We start from the raw sequence: 21,221 nt of genomic DNA on the forward strand, positions 1-21,221 counted from the left end.
AATCTATAATATTTTTCTTCCTTGTTTTCTTTCACTTCTTGTTCGGAATTGTCCTTGGATTAGTTATAGGTTGTCTTTTACTCGCTTGCCTTTGAGAAGCCCTTACTTTCATAGATGTAGACTTACTTTTACTAGCTTCTTTTCTGAACCTTTCATTGAGAGCTGACGCTGCTTTGCTTTCTTTTAGAAGATTATACTTGATTGACTTGTGATGCCAAGTTTATGTAGGCACTATGACTATTTCTTCTTGAAGTTTTGAAGGGATAGAATCCTCTGAAAATAATTATGAAGGATAGTCCTTGAAAAACTGAGATAATAATGGATCAACTGCCTCCTTATCAAGACCAATGTCATCTTCATCATTCACCACAGGAAACTCAGACAAGTCCGTCAACAGCATCCTCAACCTCGAAGTCACATATATGGCTGTGAAACTGTACGTTTGTCTTGCAAGAAAACGAGCTGAAAAAGCAATGTAAAACCTACATCCGTAGTCTCTGGGTTTCATATTCCATGCCCATCTCCATTTAGATACATAAAATGGGACATTCTCATAAGATTCAATAGGAACTCAGTATAGCTATGCACTCATTGTGACTATAGGGCCTGCTATTGGTACCAATCCATTTTCCAGGAATTCTCCTAGTATTGTTGCGTTTCGCCTGCACTAAGTAGGCTTGTATTAAGCCAAGCCACTGATGCACGCTACACAAAAACTATACAACTAGTTACAATCTATAATTTTTTAGACAAAAATATCATAGTTTAAAAAGTATAAATCAAAGGAAAGGAATGGTGAGAGAACTCAAATTAATATTTCACGTACTGCATTTTTTATACTCAGATGCATATCAAAATCCTATTGTTTCGGAATGTAATAAGCAAATTCATTAACAAAGTTGTAAAACACAAGAAAACACATTTTAATATAGCTCGGAAGGTGCTTCAAAGCATAATTGATGTCCCACCTGTAGAAAAGGAAAAAAAATCATGTAAAAGGTCTATTAGTTTGATAAGTACCACGGAGCTACCTAGCAGTTGGATTACTAATTTCCCAACAAACCTCTTAACAACATCAGTGAATAGCTCAAGTTCATCTAAAACTCCATAGACATCGTAAATGTCATCAATCACTGTAATTAAAGCTGTCAATATTGTGAGTGTTCTCCTGCAGTAGGCGAATTGAGACACAAGCCCTATCCTTATGCTCTATAAGAAGGATGCTACCAACCTGTTCCTCGCAAAACTCATATTTCTCTCTAAGCAAAATTTAGAAGAAAAAATTTACTCACTTTATTGATCAAACTATCATGATACAAACTAGATTCACAAAAGAGATTGCATAGATCACAACAAAACAAATTCTATGGAATCTCCAGCCTCTTTCTCTCTCTCTCTCTCTCTCTCTCTCTCTCTCTCTATATATATATATATATATATATATGTATGTATGTATGTATGTATGTATGTGTGTGTGTGTGTGTGTGTGTGTGTGTGTATAATGTATCTAATAAAATCAATCTTTGATATACTTTTTTGAGTTCTGTAATCATGACATGGATACCCTAAATTTCTTTAAGTTCTTCCTGGTAAATTGCCAACAAAATGTTGAAATCTAACGTTGCAAGCTCGAGTAATATGTAGTTCTTGTCCTCTTTTTTCTCATAAATATCTATGAACCACTTTGCCTCTAATCTTTGCACTGTCCAACACAAAGGGAGCTCCAAGGCATGCCTTTACTGCTCTGCTACAAATATATCTTCATCCTTGTTGTTCCTTATCATCAAATCTTTAAGATGTTTACCTGTGAATTGCTAGGCCTCCTCCGTGATGCTTTCTCCTTCTAAGCTCAAATTTTAGACTTCATACAAGCTGAGTATTCCCTTGAAATCATCAAAAATGAAAACACCTTTCTCGTCTTTAAATCTTTAAAAACCTCCGCAATACTCAACCAAAACAAATTGCATTCATTAATACTTTAGCAGATATATATCTATGCAATATCATTCTCAAGATTAGGCGCCCCCATTTTTTTTTAATGTGGACACGTTGTTAAGCCGTGCAACTTAATAGAGTTAATTTTCAACATATTGTATATATGTCCTTCTCTAGTTTCGGTGCCCTCATTTTTTTTCATGCGGACACACTGTTGAGCCATGTGGTTTAATAGAGATATTTTTTAGTGCTATTAAACTACAGAATTTTATAGTGTATTGAAAATTAACTCTATTAAACCGCACAACTAAGCAGGTTGTCTGCATTACAAAAAATGAGAGAGCCCGTACCTAAGAATGATTTCACACACACATATATGTATCGATTTTCGTGGCCCTAGCTTGACTATATGGTTTTTAAGTGGTTTTAGTTGACTAGCCACTTAAATTCTAATTTTGAGAAAGTAGATGTTAAAGAAATGATTTATACTTTGACCACATGTGCATGACAAAGCAAGTAAATTGAAACACATTCACTATGTACCTTAAGAAACAAACTAGCCATGTTGTCTGAGGAGTCTAAACTCAAGAGCGGTTGCATTCAGATTTTCTTTCTTCCATTTATCATCTTTACTATTATTATTGTATATATTGTGCAATATGTATTCCTAATCTCAGGCTCAAAATGATAAGCCAGTCCAAATCTTTGCAAGTTGTCAATCAGCTCCGATTGATCTAGTGGCTTTGTCACATCGTACTTAATCATTATTTCTACTTTTCCCTTAAGTTTTTCTGCCTGTCTTTTATATTCCTTGCCCTGCACACGCTTCAATATTAAATTTTAGTTTTATATATATATATATATATAACGGTAGAATATAGTCCCAAATTGAGTACGAAACAATGGAAATATTGGAAAGATAATACTAAAAATAACAATCAATACCGTATAGTCGCTACTCAAAGACTTCAGAAAATCATGTCCCAAATTGAAAGTTTATAGTTTGCTGACAATTGTTGAACTGTCAAGTTTGGCACTGACAAGGCATTGGACTGATTCTGATGGTTGCTCTTTTTGTTGTAAGCGCGCGGAGGACATTAGAAACCATTTACAGAAGTAATGAAGGTGGATGGAATAATGCAAGAAGCCATTAGATTGTACGCTTGATTACATTTTTCTAAGCTATTATATCTATATCTATATATATATAATAAATATAGGGAGAGGAGAAATGTATGTGATTTACTCAATTTTCTTATTCATTTTTGCTGTGTGATTTACTTAATTTTCTTTTTTTTTTTCCCTATTTTCTCTCCACGGTTAATATGATTTGATTCTCTTACGATGCATCTGAACCAAAAAACAAAAAGAAGTCATTAAATTTCTCGAATCAACTTTTGGTGTGTACTCAAAGGTAATCTTTTATGGTATTTTTTATTTCCAGTTTATATGTGTTATCTTTCAAAATCTGAATCTACATTTTAAGATCTAGAAAGTTGGTGATAGTGGACGGATATTCGTAACAAATCTGTTATAGTACTAATTGATAAGACAATTCCTTCAGGCGGTGGTGAATTTGTTATCAGAGCCAAGTTGAACCATGAACTTTTACTAGAATCTGTTCGATATATATTGGTACAAGAGGAGCACTTAGCAAGGGCCAAGGCAGAATAGAACGGATCGAAGACACCCCATACATGTAATGTTGCAACCAGAAATTTAAAACAATAGGGGGAGAATCCTACACATGAAGGCCAAAGGGGAGAGAGGAAGCCAAGTTTGCAAGGAAGTCAGCAGAGTGACTCGCCTTTCTATTCACATGGTGGAGGCTAACATTCCAATCACGATTAAGGATTTCTTTGATGGCCTGCAAAAGTGGACCGGAAGCATTAGGAGCTACCATTTTGTTTGAGATAAGTTGTGTAACACTAACAGATTTCTTATCCCATCTCTCCAAGCGAGAAGCAAACCTTGATATAAGGCCCAAAGTGCAGCAAGAGGGATAGAGCACATCCCAATATTCATACAGAAACCACCACATCACCGACCCTGAGTGTCTCTGATCAAGCCATCAGCTTCTGCCATTCCTAAACTCTTGCGCGATCCATCCGTATTGAGTTTAAACCCAAGTGATGCAGGGTGGAGATATATTTTGATAATATCTCTGTGCTCGAGTTTCTCTCGTGTACTTTTGGAAAATTTATTTGTTGATTTAATCGTTGTAAGAGATTTTTCTTAATTTGATCCAGATTATAAATGTTGTTTCTATTTCTAGTGAAAGAAAGGATAAATACTCATTTAATCCATATATTTTGACATACATTTTTTTAAAAAATAGATACTTTAAAATATCCATATAGTTAAATATATTACATTCTTACCTTCACTACTACAAAAATGAACATAGATGACGTTTAAATTAATCTTATGATGACGAAGTAAAATTAGTCATCTTTGCAACAGTCATCTAAAACGAGGTACAAAAGATGACGCGTAAAGAGAGTCATCTAATAAGTATCATAGATCACTCATTTCTCAAAAAGCAGTCGTCTAATGTTGTTCTAATTTTCTGCAGCATGGTGTTTAATATGCACATAGGTGACTTACTTTTCAAAAAATCAGTCATCTATAATAATAACGGTTATGCACATAGGTGACTTTCTTTTCAAAAAATCAGTCATCTATTATTATTATTATTATTATTATTATTATTATTATTATTATTATTATTATTATTATTATCATTATTATCATCATCATCATCATCATCATCATTATTATTATTATTATTATTGCGATAATTTTTTTTGAAAAGCTGCAACATAAAAATAAATATTCAAGCAATTGCAATAGTCGTATATAAATTTGGTACATGACAAACAATACCAAAAATATTCTTTATGTTTACAATTTCCAAATGAAAGTAACTAGATATCCATAACTCTTTTTTCTTAAAATAGAACCGTATTACATTCTTCACAAGAACAACAAAATGCAGGGGCTCCAGTTGGCTACTCCAATAATCATGCCAAACCCAAAGGGAGTTGGAGAGTGAAACCTTTAGATGAACCTTCCTTAATTACAAAATGAAAATAATTGAAATAATTTTATAAACTTTTTAATATCTTATTCGAAACAAAGATAATAACAAAGATGCAGATAAAAATAATAATCCTATTCATTTACTAACCTCACAAAGTCATTGTGCTACAAAATTTAGCGAAAAATGTTCTGCCATATGTACTCTGCCCACTCCACTCTTACTTTATCAATATCTTTTTGGGTGAAACTATCTCGTCTAACAAACTATATATCATGCACAAAATCGTCAACATTAACACATGCATCAACCTTATGAAATCTATAAATTTTAAAAGGATAAGGAGATAACTACCAAGTTTTTTATTGAATCAGCCTGGTTTTCAATGATTTCCTTCATAAATCTCATGACATAATATCCACATTCAGTATTTGTAGTTTGTTGAGGACACTACACATAAATTTTGAACTAATTAATGTCATTTACATATGTAAATAAATTTAAATTGAACATACATATGTACAATTTCATATACCTTAACCCTTTTCCAAACAAAGGATTTTCGATTCGCATTTCCCATTTTTGCTACAAAAATCTTGAAAGCACTTAAGATACATAATTAAATACACATTTAGTCAAGCATGTTTTAATAAATGCATTATAATTGACAACAAAATGACAATAACTTACAGTGATACAAAGTTCTTCAAATCAGGGCGAGGTTCATGACCGAGTGAATCAAAAAAATATACTATAAATTTGTGCGGATCCACAACAATCAACATCCAATGTTTGCTATATATAATGATAAATATCAGCCTTGCATATTTTTGTAAAAGAAAAAGAGAATAAACTCCAAATGCTATATACAATTAATAAAATAACAAACCTAGTATTGTAAGGAAACATCAGAAGCTGTTGTGGATCAAGTATTTCCATTCTTAATACCATTGCACGAGCTCTAGTCTCATCATTATTTCCGGTTTCATCACAAAAGATTGAAGGATTACCAAATTTGTAAATATGTTCCTGGGGACGATCCTTCAAGACTTCGTAAAGATGCCTACAAAAAACAAGTAATAATTACTTCACTGCATAAATAAAAATTATAACTAATTATTTTGCCAAGAAAATAAGTAATTTAATTAAATTACTTCATGTAACAAATTATTGTTGCGACCCCAATCTTTTCCATGCTACAGAATTGTACAATGTCATCAACTGATAAATATAATTCAGCTTGTTCATTGTTGAAGATCCCTGGATAAATTTCGATAAATAATGCTTTAGTCAACACTCGGCGAGCGTACTTGCAAAGAGCATCTATTCTTGCTGGCACTTTGTATTCCTGCATATTCTCAATAGATTTATTTATGTAACTACAAATATGTATGAGATATCTACAAGCGAAAACAAAAATTAATTAACCAAAACATAAAAAAGAATAAGACATTATAGGCGTCAATGATATGCTCAGTTAAATGCTAAATTTATACATGAGTGCAACATATAATGACAGAATACTTGGACCCCATGTGATTTTTTAAATCTTTCAACACAATTTTTCAAAGGGTTAGTGTTCACTATTCATCAAGCAAGAATATAATTTCGGATATGATTTGGGGTGTTTTTGACTTTGTGATGACCACATATTAAATGGAAAATGATATTTGAATAGTGGCAAGACAAAAACAATAACTACTGCGGCAAGAACATTACTATCATTTTTGTACAATACACATATTGCTATCTTCGAAACTTTACTTAGCTACAAGAGTTATATTTGATTGCAGTTTGTAAAATTTTCTAGACAGCTGCAGAATAAATTATGTGTATCAAACAAATAAACAACACTCTCCAGAATTAAAAAAATTATTATTATTAATTTAAGACATATCAAAAGCAAACAATTAATTATAGATATATACCTCAAAATCATTCAAGATGACAAATTGCTTAGGCCAAGCAACATGGGATCCAATGGCATGGCTAACAATAACTAACTCATCCCTGACAGGCCTTGGTAAAAAGGTATCCCCTTTAATTGCTATATCAACAGCCACACGAACATCCGTGACTGCCAATGGTACTCCATGCACAGTAGAATTAGGATTATTGTTTTCTAACATTGTACCTTTGGCTACAATATTGTTTATGCTGCCCACTGCTAACATACATGATTTGCCCTGCATCATCTATAAGTAAAGTATTAATCATAGCATTATAAGTGATTAAAATTTAAACTTTGAGATTTGGAATTAAAAAAAAAAGAACTGCACTTATTTTTTATGTATACTTGTTTCTTCTTGAAGCACTCATTTTGCATATGTACTTGTTTTTTCTTGGAGCACTTTTTCTTCATTCTTGGTTCTTCGGAGCAGCTGCCTTTTTCTGAGGGAACTTTTGGTGACTGGATCGGTAGGACTCCATTCTTTCGGAATTCTTCAAAAAAATGCATCATTTGTTCTTGTACAATCTTCCCCACATTTTGCTCTAACAGAAATTTTTCTTGTGAAATTTTCTCATAATTTTCCTCTAGTTGAGTTATACGCTCTTGTAACTCATTGTTGGATGAGAAGCTTCGTTTTTTCCTTCCAAAGTATAAAGAAGGTGTGGCAAAACGTCCTCCAGTTCTTACTCGACCTGAACTTTCAGGGGTTCCTAAAGCTATTGTTAGAACATCATTCCTACCACCAGTAGCTATAACCCCTTCCTCACTTTTCTTTGTTATCTCACCCTACATTTGAATAATAACAAGAAATCAGCAACTTTTTAGTTCATATGTTAAATTATTCAAAATCATATATTTATAAAACTTACTATTTCATCAGCCTTTTCTCTAACGACCTCGCTCGTGTATCTACCTTTCTTATTTTTACGTGCTGCTTTCCATAAGGTAGAGCGACTAATTTCTTCATTGTTTCCAGCAGCTTGTTGCTATATATAAATTTAAATGAATTAAAGTGATACATAACTTTCTTAATTCAGGTGATAGAATGAAAAGGAAAGTTATACATACATATAAATGTTTGTGTACATACCAATTCCTCCTTTAATCCCACATAGCCTTTCCTTGAAAGGCAATGATTGTATATATTTTTTGCCCTTCTTTCTCTATATTTTTGGCTGATTTCCTGCATTCAATAATCAAGGTAAATACGCAAACAATGAAAAACATACATTTAATTCAAAAAGTTAGTCAATACCTCAAATGCACTAGAAGTTCGATAACGTACAAAAACTTCCCAATCTTCTTGCTCGATAAAATCATACATTTTAGGCGGGCATTTCAGTGCCTCTGGCTTATCTTTATATCTCTTGATATATTTAGTGGTGAGTCTATTCTTGAAGGTTCTCCATTTATTCGCAGCTGAAGATAAGAATTTGCCTTGAAGCTCATCATCCACCTCAAAAGAGAACTGCAATATGCATAGCATGTTTAAAAAAAAAATCACAAATTAAATAAATGAGTATTAGTTCAGGAAAAGGGCTGTAAACACATACTTTTATGCATTCCCATATCTTTTCTTTGGTCTCTGATGGCACTTTGCTCCAATCTTCATAAGAAATTCGAACCATGGTGCGTGCCAAGACACCCAAAAAGCTAAACAATCGTGTTGCTACCTTGCCATGTGGTTGTCCTCTTTTGTTATACTCAACTATAAGCTTTTGTCCATTGTTTCTATTTCTGACCAGCTGAGGTAAATTCGTTCGACCTCTACTTTTTCTTTTTTTGACAATTGAACTCATTTCTGTAGCAATGTTTTATAAACCTGCTGCAAAATAACTAAAGAAAAAAATTGATGAGAATTTAATAGAAGAATAATAGGTCACATAAGCTAAATAAATGATATACATTAAAATAATAATTCAGTACATCAAATATGTTGAAAAAAAAACTTACATTTTTTTTTTCTAATCAACGTTTTCAACCAATGTTTCCTCATTGATATCAGTTCGGATGTAAGCTAAATTGTCATCACTCATTTTATCAAATGACTCAACAGATGGCATCAAATTGCTAGAATTTTGATGTTCTAACATGATGTCACCTAGATCTTCTCTTGAATCATCTATATATTCCCTACGTGGATTCACTATCACAATAGACCACCTTGGATCGAGTTGATCTTCAGCATAAAATACTTGTATCGGTTGAGAAGCCAAAATAAAACAATCATCTTTATGGCCTATCCTATTAAGGTTTACCAACGTAGCTCCTAGCTCATCGTTTTTTATCCCATGATTGTTTTCAACCCAATCACACTTAAATACAGGAATCTTGAACTTGTTGTAATCAAGCTCCCATATCTCTTGTATAACTCCATAAAATGACATATTTGCCACCACAGGATTCTTATCTTTAGCACTTGAAATCTGAAATGTGTTTGCCTCTAAATAGACTCCACTGTTCTGTACAACTCGTAAGTCATCACGTTCTTTGGTATGAAAACGATAACCATTAATTTCATAGCCTTGGTACTTTATCACTTCAGGGCGAGGTCCATGTGCAATCCACCTTAAGGCTTCCGAGATATTGTTCCTTGATTCGTTAAGTTGAATTTCAACCTATATGATAGTAATAAAAAATGTATATAAATAATATACAAATATCTTAGAATAACAAAAAAACTGTTTATGGATGAACTATATAGTTAATTACTTTTTGACGCAACTAATATATGAAAGTCCTATTATGTTCATCCTGTAGCCATTTTTTCTTCTTTGACTTTGCTGGATATTTCTTCTTCAAGAACTCCATATGCTCTCTAAGATATCAAAGATGAAATAAGAATGATTATAACTATTACAGAAAATATAACTAATATATATAAGATAAAGGAAATAGTTACTAACATGATATACGGCTGAACTTCATTTGTATTTTCCAATACATATCTATGTGCCTGCACCCATAATTTACGATCTATTCTAACAACACATCCTCCTGGTAAAGGTAATCCAACATCAGATCTTTATTTTTTCGGTGGAATGCCAATTGCATCAACTTCAGATAAGTATTCTATGCAGAACTCAATAGCCTCTTCAGCTATATATGATTCAGCAATGCAACCCTCTGGTTTATCTCGATTTCGTACATAATCCTTCAATATTTTCATTTGCCTCTCAAATGGATACATCCATCGGAGGTAAACAGGTCCACAGAGTTTGACTTCTCTAACAAGGTGCACTGGTAAGTGAATCATAATATCAAAGAAAGCTGGCAAGAAATATTTTTCTAACAAGCATATAGTATTCACCAAATCTGCTAGCATTTGATCCAATTTTGACACATCCACTACTTTACTGCACATATTGCTAAAAAAAGCACAAAATCTTATTATTACATATCTAACATGTTTTGGTAACAAGGATCGTATTGCTAAAGGAAGCAATTGTTGCATCAAAGCATGACAATCATGAGATTTCAAGCCATAGAGTTTCAAATCTTGCAATGAGATTAGATTTCTAAAATTTGAACAATAGCCATCAGGAACCTTAAGTTCAAATAATGTCTTACAAAATTTTTTCTTTTCTTCCCTTGACAAAGTATAACACGCAGGAGGTAATTTTGTTCCATTTTGGCCAACTCTTGGCAGTAATTCTTTCCTTACACCCATTTCATCTAGATCCATACGAGCTGCAAAACCATCTTTTGATTTCCCTGGAATGTCAAGTAAAGTCCCCACAAGACTTTCACACACATTCTTTTCAATATGCATAACATCAAGAGTGTGTCTAACATATAAAGACTTCCAATAATCAAGCTAAAAAAAAATAGATTTTTTCTTCCAGTAAACTCTTTCATTGATATCAGTTGCACGACTATTTGCTTTTTTTTTCCCTAACGAGAAATTTAATCTTTGAACTCGTGCCAAGATTTCCTCCCCTTTCAGCGGTTCTGGAGCAATTTCAATTTCCTCTTCATTATTAAATGCCTTCTTCTGAAACCGATATGGATGATATCGTGGTAAAAATCTTCTATGACCGATATAAGACATTTTTTTACTATGGGCAAGCCGAACTGCACATGTTTTTTCACTACAAATTGGACATGCTTTATATCCTTTTACAGTGCAACCAGCCAAGTTTCCATAAGCAGGAAAATCATTTATCGTCCACATTAAAATAGCTTTCAATGTGAAAGACTCTTGACGATAAGCATCATAAGCTTCAATGCCTACCTCCCACAATATTTTAAGATCATCAATCAATGGAGCTAAGTAGACATCAATATCATTACCAGGCTGTTTGGGACCTGAAATTAATAATGTCAACATCATAAATTTCCTCTTCATACAAAGCCATGGAGGAAGATTATATGTCACTACTATGACGGGCCAACAACTATACCTACTACTAAGAGAATTATATGGATTAATCCCGTCTGCAGATAATGCAAGTCGCAAGTTCCTTGGTTCAACTCCAAAATCAGGCCATAAGTGATCTATTAGTTTCCATGCCGGGGTATCTGCAGGATGACGTAATAGTCCATCAGTTTCCCTTTGAGTGGCATGCCATGTTAGATTTTTCGAAGTTTCAACACTTCGAAACATTCTTTTAAACCTTGGGATTGGTGGGAAATACCATAAAACCTTTGCTGGAACACCAATCTTCATCTCAGTTGAATTTTTTTTCAACTTCCACCTTGCTGCACCACAATTAGGACATATAACAGCATCTTTATAGTCCTTTCTATAAAGTATACAGTCATTTGGACATGCATGTATCTTCTCATACTCCATCCCTAATGCATTTAAGGTTTTTTTTGCCTCGTACATTGAACAAGGCATTTCATTATTGTCAGGCAACATTTCTCTTAACAATTTCAACAAATCTGAAAAGCCTCGGTCTGACCACCCTTTTCTTGCTTTTAGGCTGTACAATTTTACCAATGCAGATAATTTTGTAAACTTACTACAACCTGGGTATAACTTTTTCTCAGCATCAGCCAATAAATTCTCAAATTGTTTAGGGTTGTTTTCAAAATGATCATAAGCTCCTTGAATCATCTCTACAGTGCTGGCCACAGATTCGGTTTCAAAGGCTCTTGTTTCAAATTCTCTTGTAGATTGAGTGTTGCTAGTAGTTGATAGCTTCTTAACAACCTTTTCTCCATGTAAAATCCAATTATTGTAACTTTGGTCTATACCATTCAAATACAAATGGTCTCTAATCTCATCAACAGTCTGATGTTTCACATTTCCACATTTCATACATGGACATAGTATGTGATTAGAATTTGTTGCATGAACCATTGCAAAATCTATAAATCTTTCAACACCAATCTCATAATCTTTTGATCTTCGATCCATAGACATCCAAGATTTGTCCATTCTGAATGTAAAATATAAATATATCATTCTAAAACATTTTCCATAATTTCCTTCTAAGTATCTATGTCCTAATTTGAGAAAAAGTAAAACATAGGACCTTAATATTATTATTCTATCAAAATAATATCAATAAAAACATTAATTTACTAAAGCACATAACATAATAAATTGACCAAAGCGTAATGGACATGAAGTGTCAGGGACTAAACACAAAAGCACAACAAAATGGATTGCTACGGTGGAGAGCATTTGTATTAAGTGCTAAGCATATATATGATGACAAGTATAAACATCTAAATTTTTTAAAAATATGTATCAGTTTCTGAAACTAACATTATTTCTCTTATTAATATTTGTTCATATATTAGATTCAAGATGTTTTATTAATTAATTATTAAATTGTATACTTTATGTCTTTATTTCTATATTACTTGTATTAAAAATAAATAAGTTAAAATAATAATTTTTATAATTATATACTCTATTAAATTATAATCTCTTTATAGTAATAAAATTATTTTGATTCTAATAATATGATTATAATTATAGGTAGATTTTACAATATTCTATATGATACTAAAGGAAAGAGGATGAAATGATTAATTAATATTGTAATATCACATAATATTATATAAATGCTTATTCTATTAATTCTCCGTTAGTTTTTATTTTTTTAATAAGAAAGTATGTGTGTATATAAATTAATTTTAAGTTATTTGAAGAATTTGAAATATTTATAATTTTGCAACAAATCCCACATGGCGCTTGTCGTTCTTGGTTTCCCAATTTCGTAAAAGATAAGATGAAAGAAAAGAGAAGGGGAAAAGAAAAGAAAGATAATCCAATTAAAAGAAAGAGGAGAGGTCAAGTTGACGATTATGAAGGAAAAGAATAGAAGTCGTGAGGTTCTGAGATTGATAACTGATTAAATTTCAAAGGAGCATGACATGATTCGACCAAATTTGTAACTTCCCTAAAATATTAATCCCCAGAAAAAATTTTACTGTTCATCCATATTTTCAACATTTGCTATTCAAATAGAGTAAATTAGACAAAGAAAAGAAAAGAAAAAACAGCACATGTAGGCCACCCACAATCAAACAATCTATCATTTTTTTTCTCAAATATGATTAAACAAAAGGAAAGAAAGTACCTTTATGTGGGGACCGAAACTTTTAAAATCCAATATACAAGGTAGCCGAATGCTTCAACAATTTCCTTGATAGTGATGTGGTCCCAAGCTTTACAATCTTCTTGCCAACATGTGTGGTCCAAAGCTTCCAGATTTCTTCCCAATTTGTCTTCACTTCCACTATGTGTGAACAGTTAGGGTTTACGATTTTGGGTCTATATAAATAATGGGTGAAATTAAGAGTTTGGAACTTGGAAATAGAAGATAGGAAGATGTTTTGTATGGGCAAAGGGGAATTTTACAGAGAAAGAAAGTCACAGAAGAATGGAGGCTGAAACAAAGAGACAATGATATTTCGCGGTAGACAAAGAAAATAAAGAGGGAAAGTGGCTTTTTATACTACAAACTAAATGACACATTTTATAAAGAAGAGTCACCTTTTAATTAACTAAAGATGACTTCTTATTTAGTGGTGAGTCATTTTTATGTCATAAATAAAAACAATTTTATAATATATGACTTCCAAAAGTAAATAAAAGTCATCTAAACTAATGGATGACAATTAATAATATGTTTGTCATGTATTACATGTCATCTTTGTCCTGTTTTGTAGTAGTGCTTACTTTTTCTTTTCTTTTATAATAATATCCTTCCAACAATATTCTTAACATTAATTAATTTGTCTATAAAAAATTAATTAGTAAATTAACTAATAAATATCAATATGAAAGAATTAGTTTTTTTGTCCTATGCAACAAATCTACTAATAATTATTTATAAATAAATTAATGTCAGCTAACTAAAAATATTATTTAATATCTTTACAACAATCTTACTAATAATTAATTTATCAAATTAATCCAAAAAGTAAAATAATAATAATAAAATTTTATTTTACTTTTAACGTTAATTTGATAAATATCATTTTTTATTAATAACTTGTGAAAGCCTTTATTGTTAAATGAAAGAGAAGGTAAGGTATGAGTGTAACATATTTAAAAATAAGAGTATTTTAAGGTATTTTTTTTAAATATAGGGATTAAATAGGCGCTTAACTCAAAATGAAATAAATGCTATATTATCTCATTTTAACAAGCACACACAATTTATTCAATCAACCATATATTCACTTTGCTGTGAAACAACGTATTACTATCACATTAATTAAAGATTATTAATGGCTTGAATTAATGAAAACAATTAAAAGATTTGGTGCAATAGAGCAGCATTTTTTCCTATGAATAGAAGTCACTTCTTTTATTCAGAGTATCCCAAAAATGTAGAAAGCTCAGGTGAAGAGCTCTCTGAAGAGTGCAAAGAGAGTTCTCTATGAGAAAGTTATAAGAAAGAAGTATCTCCAAGTGAGCTCTTAGAAAGTTCGGGATGGATGCTACTATGTGCTAAGATAAGAGAGAATGTGTTTCTTAGGGAAATTGTTTCCCTCAATAGTGTGTAAGAGTATTGAGTATATTTGGGTATTTCAGAAGTAAGGTTTCGTTACTTAAATTTGTACTCTGTTAATTATTAGTAAACAATCAGTCTCTCTTACCTCCATGGATGTAGGATTTATTACCGAACCACGTAAAATTCTTGTATCCATTATTTTATATAGATATTTGGTTCGTTTTGATTCCTCATTTACACATAAAGAGTATCAGACCACAATAAATGACGCTTCCACAGCGCAACAATTTCATTATAGGTTTAGCTACAATTTCACGGTGTAGCAAAAAGCAAAACATAGTTGTTGTTTCCAGTTTTAAAGCGAAGTCTATAGTAGCTACTATGGCCACTCAAGAGTGTATTTGGCTTAAGAGGATAATTCAAGAAATAGTCTCTGACCTTATCCATTCAGTTCCCATTCATTATGACAATGAAAGTGCAACAAAGCTTGCTAGAAATCCAATGTTTCATCCACGCACAAAACACATTGAAACTCATTACCATTTTATTTGGGAAAAGGTGTTGACTCAAGACACTAAGCTGCTAAAGATACAAATAGAAGATGAAGTGGCTGAAATCTTCACCAAAGGACTTGGCACAACTAAATTTGAAGTGTTTTGAGAAGCGCTTGGTGTTGTTGACAATAAGTTTGCACGGGAAATTATCATTCATATGCTCTTAGTTTCCTACGTTATCAAAAATACTACAATACTTTGAGAGTGTATCGATCGTACACCCTAAGTTGACAAAATGTATATGTCGTCCACTAAACCTTTACTTGTCGTTTAAATATGATGATGTCAGAGGGGTAATATGGTCTTTTGATATGATACAAGTGATAATTTAAGGGTATACAAGTGATAATAAGAGAATTTAAGGGTATATAAGTGGCAGTTAACGATTTGGTGGTAAAATCGTTAATTCGCTATAATTCCTTTAACTTTCAAGTGGCAGCTAATGGTTTAGTGGTCGGCTAATAGCTTTTGTCAATTTAGGGAGGACAATTGATACACCCTCAAAGTGTTGTAGTATTTTTTATAACATAGCAAATATAAGGTGTACGAATGGTAATTTCCCAAGTTTGCACTAAAAGGGAGTGTCATAAATTAGTGCAATAATTTACTATTATAACTTCAGCTTTAAGTCATTCACAGCTCTTATTTTATTTTATACGAGCTCGTGTTTGCTTTATAAATCCTTGATTGCTTACTTGATCAATCTTGGAGCAATTGCATAGATTGCCTTCATTACATCATTGACCAAGTCAATATTACCCAACCTCACAAATCTAGATGCAAACTTCTTAATAGTAGGATGAGAAATTGACTCTGAATTGTCCTAAAAAGAGAATAATTTAGGTTGAAAAGCATACAAAGGACATTTGAAGAAACGAACTAAAATGGTAAGACAATACAACAGACCTTAACTACTATATAAGCATCTTTGAGAAGCTTCTTAGACATTAAAATATGAAGAATTTTCTCATGAATGGCCTTGTATATCGATCTTCTGCTATATCTTAACATGTTGTAAATAGAGAGTGCTTCGAGCGTTACTCTCATTTTACCAAGATGAAAAATTAGGCATGAGCAGAATTCCTGCAAAACAACATATATGTGATAAGTCTTTTGCATTATAGTCCTAAAGTAAAAGCTCATTTTCTATGATGACATTCATTATCTAAAAATCACAGTATTAACAAAGGCCTCTAGAATTGCAATGCACTAAAGTAAATGTAGTATTCTAAATCCCTTGTCAAGAAGGAATAAATTTATGTGTCATACCTCTTTAGGTTGGTGGCTTTTACCATGCACATCCATCATAGTCCTACATGCAAGTATATTGTTATAGGATTTCTAATGCTATTGGTGTCAATGTACAAATGTACACAACAAATAATATAATGATAAGTATTCAAGATCGTCTCCACAAGGATTGTTGCTATAGGAATTGCTACAACAATTTTATCAGTGCAATTTTTATTCCAAATTAGAATTAAAATAAATTATTAAACTAATGAACTAATTAAAATTAAAAAAATGCAATAAGAAAAATGCAATAAAGTAAATTATCACAGCAAATATAAGTATGTAACCAAGGGGAATAGAGTAGTTGAGTGATTAAACTCACTTAATGGTTTTGACTATTTTTCTAATGTTTGGCTCGATTGCTATAGTATATGCTACAGCACTGGACAAAATCCTTATGTATCCTCAGTTGTCACATGTTGAATGTCTTATATCTAAATGCAACTTAACAGTGATCAATTGTTATGCTAATATCAGATATGACATTACACGTTTTATATTCTAATTATCCTACAAGGTGAATCCCTATATCTAGTTCATCACTACTTTTAGATTAAGCATGACCCTTTTTTAATCAAGTTAAACCTAACTCAAGAAATCCAACCTAAAACCAAGTATTGTTCTGATATGTTCCACTAAGATAAATCTTTTTTAGACTCTATCTTAACTAGTATCACTAAATGGGTGGTCAGTCGAAATAGTGAATTGAAATAAGTATTATCAAAACAACGTGCTATAGCAAACATGCAGTAACACAGAATATCAGTCAATTAACCATCAAGTTTATTCATCACTCAACCACGAGTAAATTTAGTTCATAAATTGCAATAAAACAATAAGCAAAATAGTTTCACCCATCAAACAATTCATCATAACGAGATAAAAACAAGAGAACAAGAAATAAGAGTGAGATCCACTTGATGTTCTTCTAGAATTCTTTATTAACATCCTCAATGCTCTCTCTTGATCTTTGTTTTCTCTTGTTTTATTTCTCTATTTTTTTCTCCAATGACGACCTCTCTTTTTCTTTGTGTTTGTGCTCCCTTATAACTTAGAATTAGGGCAACCGGAGGTCTAGAGGGTGTATCTTCCAATTTAGGAAACTCTAGATTGCAATCTTCAAAGTATCTTGCACAAAATCTTCTCTGTCAATGATCCAGGATTGCTACAACAACAATGGTACAACAACATTGCTACAACCACTACTTCAGCATTTGTACTGTTCTAAACTTGTTTTAATTCTTCTCTAACCAAGTTTTTTCCTTATCTTTACAAGCCTATTGCAGCCACATTCCTTCTTTAAAATTTGAGCTTCCGGTCACCTACAATTATGATTATGATCTAAGCACACAAATTATTCTAAATAAAATAAAATTTATTAAAAATAAATAAAAATAGATGTTCATGCAAAATATAACTAAAATGCAATAAAAACATGTCATTTACTCTCTAAGTAATCTTGATTTAAGTCTAAAAGTATCATGGTAACTCTCATTTCATAGAGTTATCACATATAAAACTTCTTATTGCAGAAATGCTTGATTAGAATAGGAAAAGTATTGTAATCAGGACTAATTCATCCAATTTCCTCATAACATGCATTACACTCCTCCTATCACCAGCTCTATAGTAGGCACAAAGCATGTAATTTTAAATCATATTTGTGATATTTGGCTTCAAAATCCCTAGCCAATTGCTTTGCCTCTTCAAAATATCCACCTCAGCAGAATGCGGAAATCATGATATTATGGGCATAGCCATTTGCGTGAGGGAAACAAAATTTTCTCTTAACCCAAAAGCTTATTTATAGTACTATTTTTTTGGGTACAATATCATACATGACTATATTAACTTAATTTGATAAATTATTAAATAAAAGTTTTGGTATTCTATATAATATAAAATTACTTGGTTAAAAATTCATGAAATTCACTTCTATGTTTTATTTATATTAAAATATTAGGTTAAATGAAAAAGAAAATAGTGATAAAGAGGACACAAACATTTTATTTAATCTTACCCTCTCTGAACCCATATAAAAATGGGGACTAATAATCCTATTAGTTTTAGACTAAACCCAAGTTTACTTTAATAGCCCATGACAACCAAACATATCTTAGATTAACTTAGTTTGTTAGTCTCAAAATCTTATCAAATCCCTCAATTTATCCAAGGTCCTAAATATATATAGCCTAATACATAGTACAAAAATATTGAATTCATAAAAATGCAGTTCACCTTGGAAATCCAACATGCCAATTTGCTCAAATAGTGCACCAATATACATATGAGACAAGATCAACTATCTCCTTTTTCCAAACAATAACGTAAAAAAATCTTATGTTGGAGAATTATAACAATCAAGCAACTTCTTCATTAAAACAACTCAACTCAATACTTCTTACACTTTTTTTATTATTATACTAGAGAAGATTTCTAGGTTCATGATGATAAACGTAGGGGAGATGGGGTAATTTTACTTAAAACAAACCAATCACAACTGCACAATACTTTACCTACTACATTAATCTCAACTGCATATTTAAGCACAACAAATCTTACCTAATAAGCCTACTACCACCTATCACCCAAGCTCAACTAACTTAGAAAGTTCTATGAGATGGACTAGACTTTGTATTTTTTAGACTTAGATAAAAAACAAGTTTATGATCCAACACCATTTTTAAACTTGCTTTATAACACCCAGTAAAGTTCTCAATCTGGGGAAGTCTTCTTCTTTAGTGGGTTGGTAAGGATGTCGGCAATTTGGTCATGTGATTTGACATACTTTGCTTGTATTTCCTTTCTTTCAATGTACTTCTGCAAGAAATGGTAGCGAGTGTCAATATACTTACTTCGATCATGGACGACAAGATTCTTAGTTAAGGCAATTGCTGATTTCTTGTCGATAAAATTTTTTGTAGGTTCTTCTTATGACTAACCCGACTCCTTTAATAAGTTCCTTAGCCAAACTACATCATAAACACTTGAGTTAACAGCTGTGTTCTCAGGTTCATAGGTTGCTTATTTGACATTCATGTGAAAACAAAATATCCCATAAAGAACACAAATATTGTAGTGCTCTTTCGACCATCTACATCTCCACTCCAATTGCTATCGCTATATCCAATAAGCTTGTAATCTTTGGAGAATGAGTATAACAAACCAAAATCAATTGCACCTTTAATGTAGCGAAGAATTCTTTTTGCAACTTTAAAGTAGGTGGTCATGGATTTTCCATGTATTGACTGACAAGTCCAATAATATAAAGGATGTCTGATCTCATGTTTGTCAAATAGCATAAGCTGCCAACCAAGCTCTTAAAAAATGTTGGGTCAACATATTTGCCTTTATCATAATTGGATAGCTTGATTCCGCATTCCATTGGCGTGCTTATGGGCTTGCAATCATGTATCTTGAATTTCTTTAGTATTTCCTTTACGTAGCTTTTTTGGGAAATAAATATGCCTTCTTCCTTTTGTTTAATTTTAATACCGAGATAATATGCCATAAGTCTGTTATCAATCATCTTGAACTCTTTGGTCATCACTCTCTTAAACTCTTTAAATAAGCTTGGATTACTTATAGTGAAGATGAGATCACTCACATACAGGCAAACAATCAAATTGTCTCCATCTTTGCTTTTGATGTAGAGAGCATGTTCATATGGGTATTTGATGAAGCCATTCTCTAGCAAATACTTGTCAATTCTTTTATTCCATGCCCTCGGTGCTTGCTTTAACCCATAAAGAAGATTTCTTCAATCTAAGAACTTTGTCTTCATGTCTTTTCACCACATAGCATAATGGTTGTTTAATGTAAACTTCTTTTTTGAGGAATCCATCCAAAAAAGCAGACTTTACATCTATTTGAAAAATCTTTCACTTCTTTTAGGATACTAATGAAATGATTAGTCTTATAGTTTTTAGTTGGGCAATAGGAGCAAATACTTCATCATAGTCAAGTTAGCTTTTTGATTGTAGCCTTTCGCAACTAGTCTCGCCTTATACTTTTTAATTTCACTTTTGGCATTTTTCTTCATCTTGTATACCAATTTGATATCGATGACTTTGTGATCTCTAGGAAGAATGGCAAGTTCTCAAGTGTCATTCGTCACAATGACTTTGATTTTTTCATCCATTGTTTTTCTTCACTTCTCATCTTGTACAGCTTCTTGGAAAATTACTAGCTTATAATTAGAAAGATCTTGGTAAAATAGAGTGAGGTTGTTAAGACTCTTAGTTATCTCATAAAGATCTTGTAAACTTCTCATGTGTGTCACATCTCTCTCCTCTAAAAATAATGGCGGTGAATCTTCATGAGTAGTTGATGTTGAAGAGGTAGGTTGAGTAGCGGGCACTTGTTGTTCTTCTCATATTTACTCCTTCATTATTTGTTCATTTTCTTTATGAGGAAAGAAGTTGAAGTCATTCGCACGAGAGCCAAAGTCTCATTCTTCTTCCTCATTAAAAATTACATCTTAGCTGATTACGATCTTTCCGTTGTTTGGATTTTACAATTTGTAT

At 32.0% G+C, this 21,221-nt stretch overlaps 2 protein-coding genes and 1 pseudogene across 16 annotated transcripts; all 3 read right to left on the reverse strand.

The window, feature by feature from the left end:
• Positions 1-580: 580 nt before the first annotated feature.
• Positions 581-3,086, reverse strand: LOC127902235 ((R)-limonene synthase 1, chloroplastic-like; annotated as a pseudogene).
• A 1,672-nt stretch (positions 3,087-4,758) lies between these two features.
• LOC127898630 (uncharacterized) lies at positions 4,759-13,822 on the reverse strand. 15 transcript variants are annotated; one of them, XM_052442622.1, is made up of 17 exons: positions 13,466-13,821; positions 9,833-9,923; positions 9,639-9,744; positions 8,880-9,544; positions 8,480-8,751; positions 8,182-8,394; positions 8,017-8,109; positions 7,796-7,912; positions 7,272-7,712; positions 6,904-7,170; positions 6,130-6,323; positions 5,865-6,038; positions 5,666-5,770; positions 5,511-5,580; positions 5,330-5,425; positions 5,126-5,241; positions 4,792-5,009 (listed from the first exon to the last, which is right to left on the reverse strand). In XM_052442622.1, the coding sequence occupies exons 5-16, from the start codon at positions 8,723-8,725 to the stop codon at positions 5,152-5,154; spliced, it is 2,106 nt and encodes a 701-aa protein (XP_052298582.1). In that variant the 5' UTR covers positions 8,726-8,751; positions 8,880-9,544; positions 9,639-9,744; positions 9,833-9,923; positions 13,466-13,821; the 3' UTR covers positions 4,792-5,009; positions 5,126-5,151. The 15 variants fall into 15 exon arrangements, 14 of the variants coding, with proteins under 14 accessions (XP_052298588.1, XP_052298585.1, XP_052298589.1 ...); XM_052442618.1 differs by having other exon boundaries at positions 8,480-8,762; XM_052442620.1 differs by lacking the exon at positions 9,833-9,923 and having other exon boundaries at positions 8,480-8,762.
• LOC102620979 (uncharacterized) lies at positions 8,891-16,449 on the reverse strand. The gene is made up of 5 exons (XM_052441070.1): positions 16,309-16,449; positions 16,098-16,225; positions 10,826-12,313; positions 9,985-10,714; positions 8,891-9,544 (listed from the first exon to the last, which is right to left on the reverse strand). Exons 1-5 carry the CDS (start codon positions 16,447-16,449, stop codon positions 8,891-8,893), a joined length of 3,141 nt encoding a protein of 1,046 aa, XP_052297030.1.
• Between the last annotated feature and the right edge of the window lie 4,772 nt (positions 16,450-21,221).

This window comes from Citrus sinensis, chromosome 5, assembly GCF_022201045.2.
Source record: "Citrus sinensis cultivar Valencia sweet orange chromosome 5, DVS_A1.0, whole genome shotgun sequence".
Classification (NCBI taxonomy): domain Eukaryota; kingdom Viridiplantae; phylum Streptophyta; class Magnoliopsida; order Sapindales; family Rutaceae; genus Citrus; species Citrus sinensis.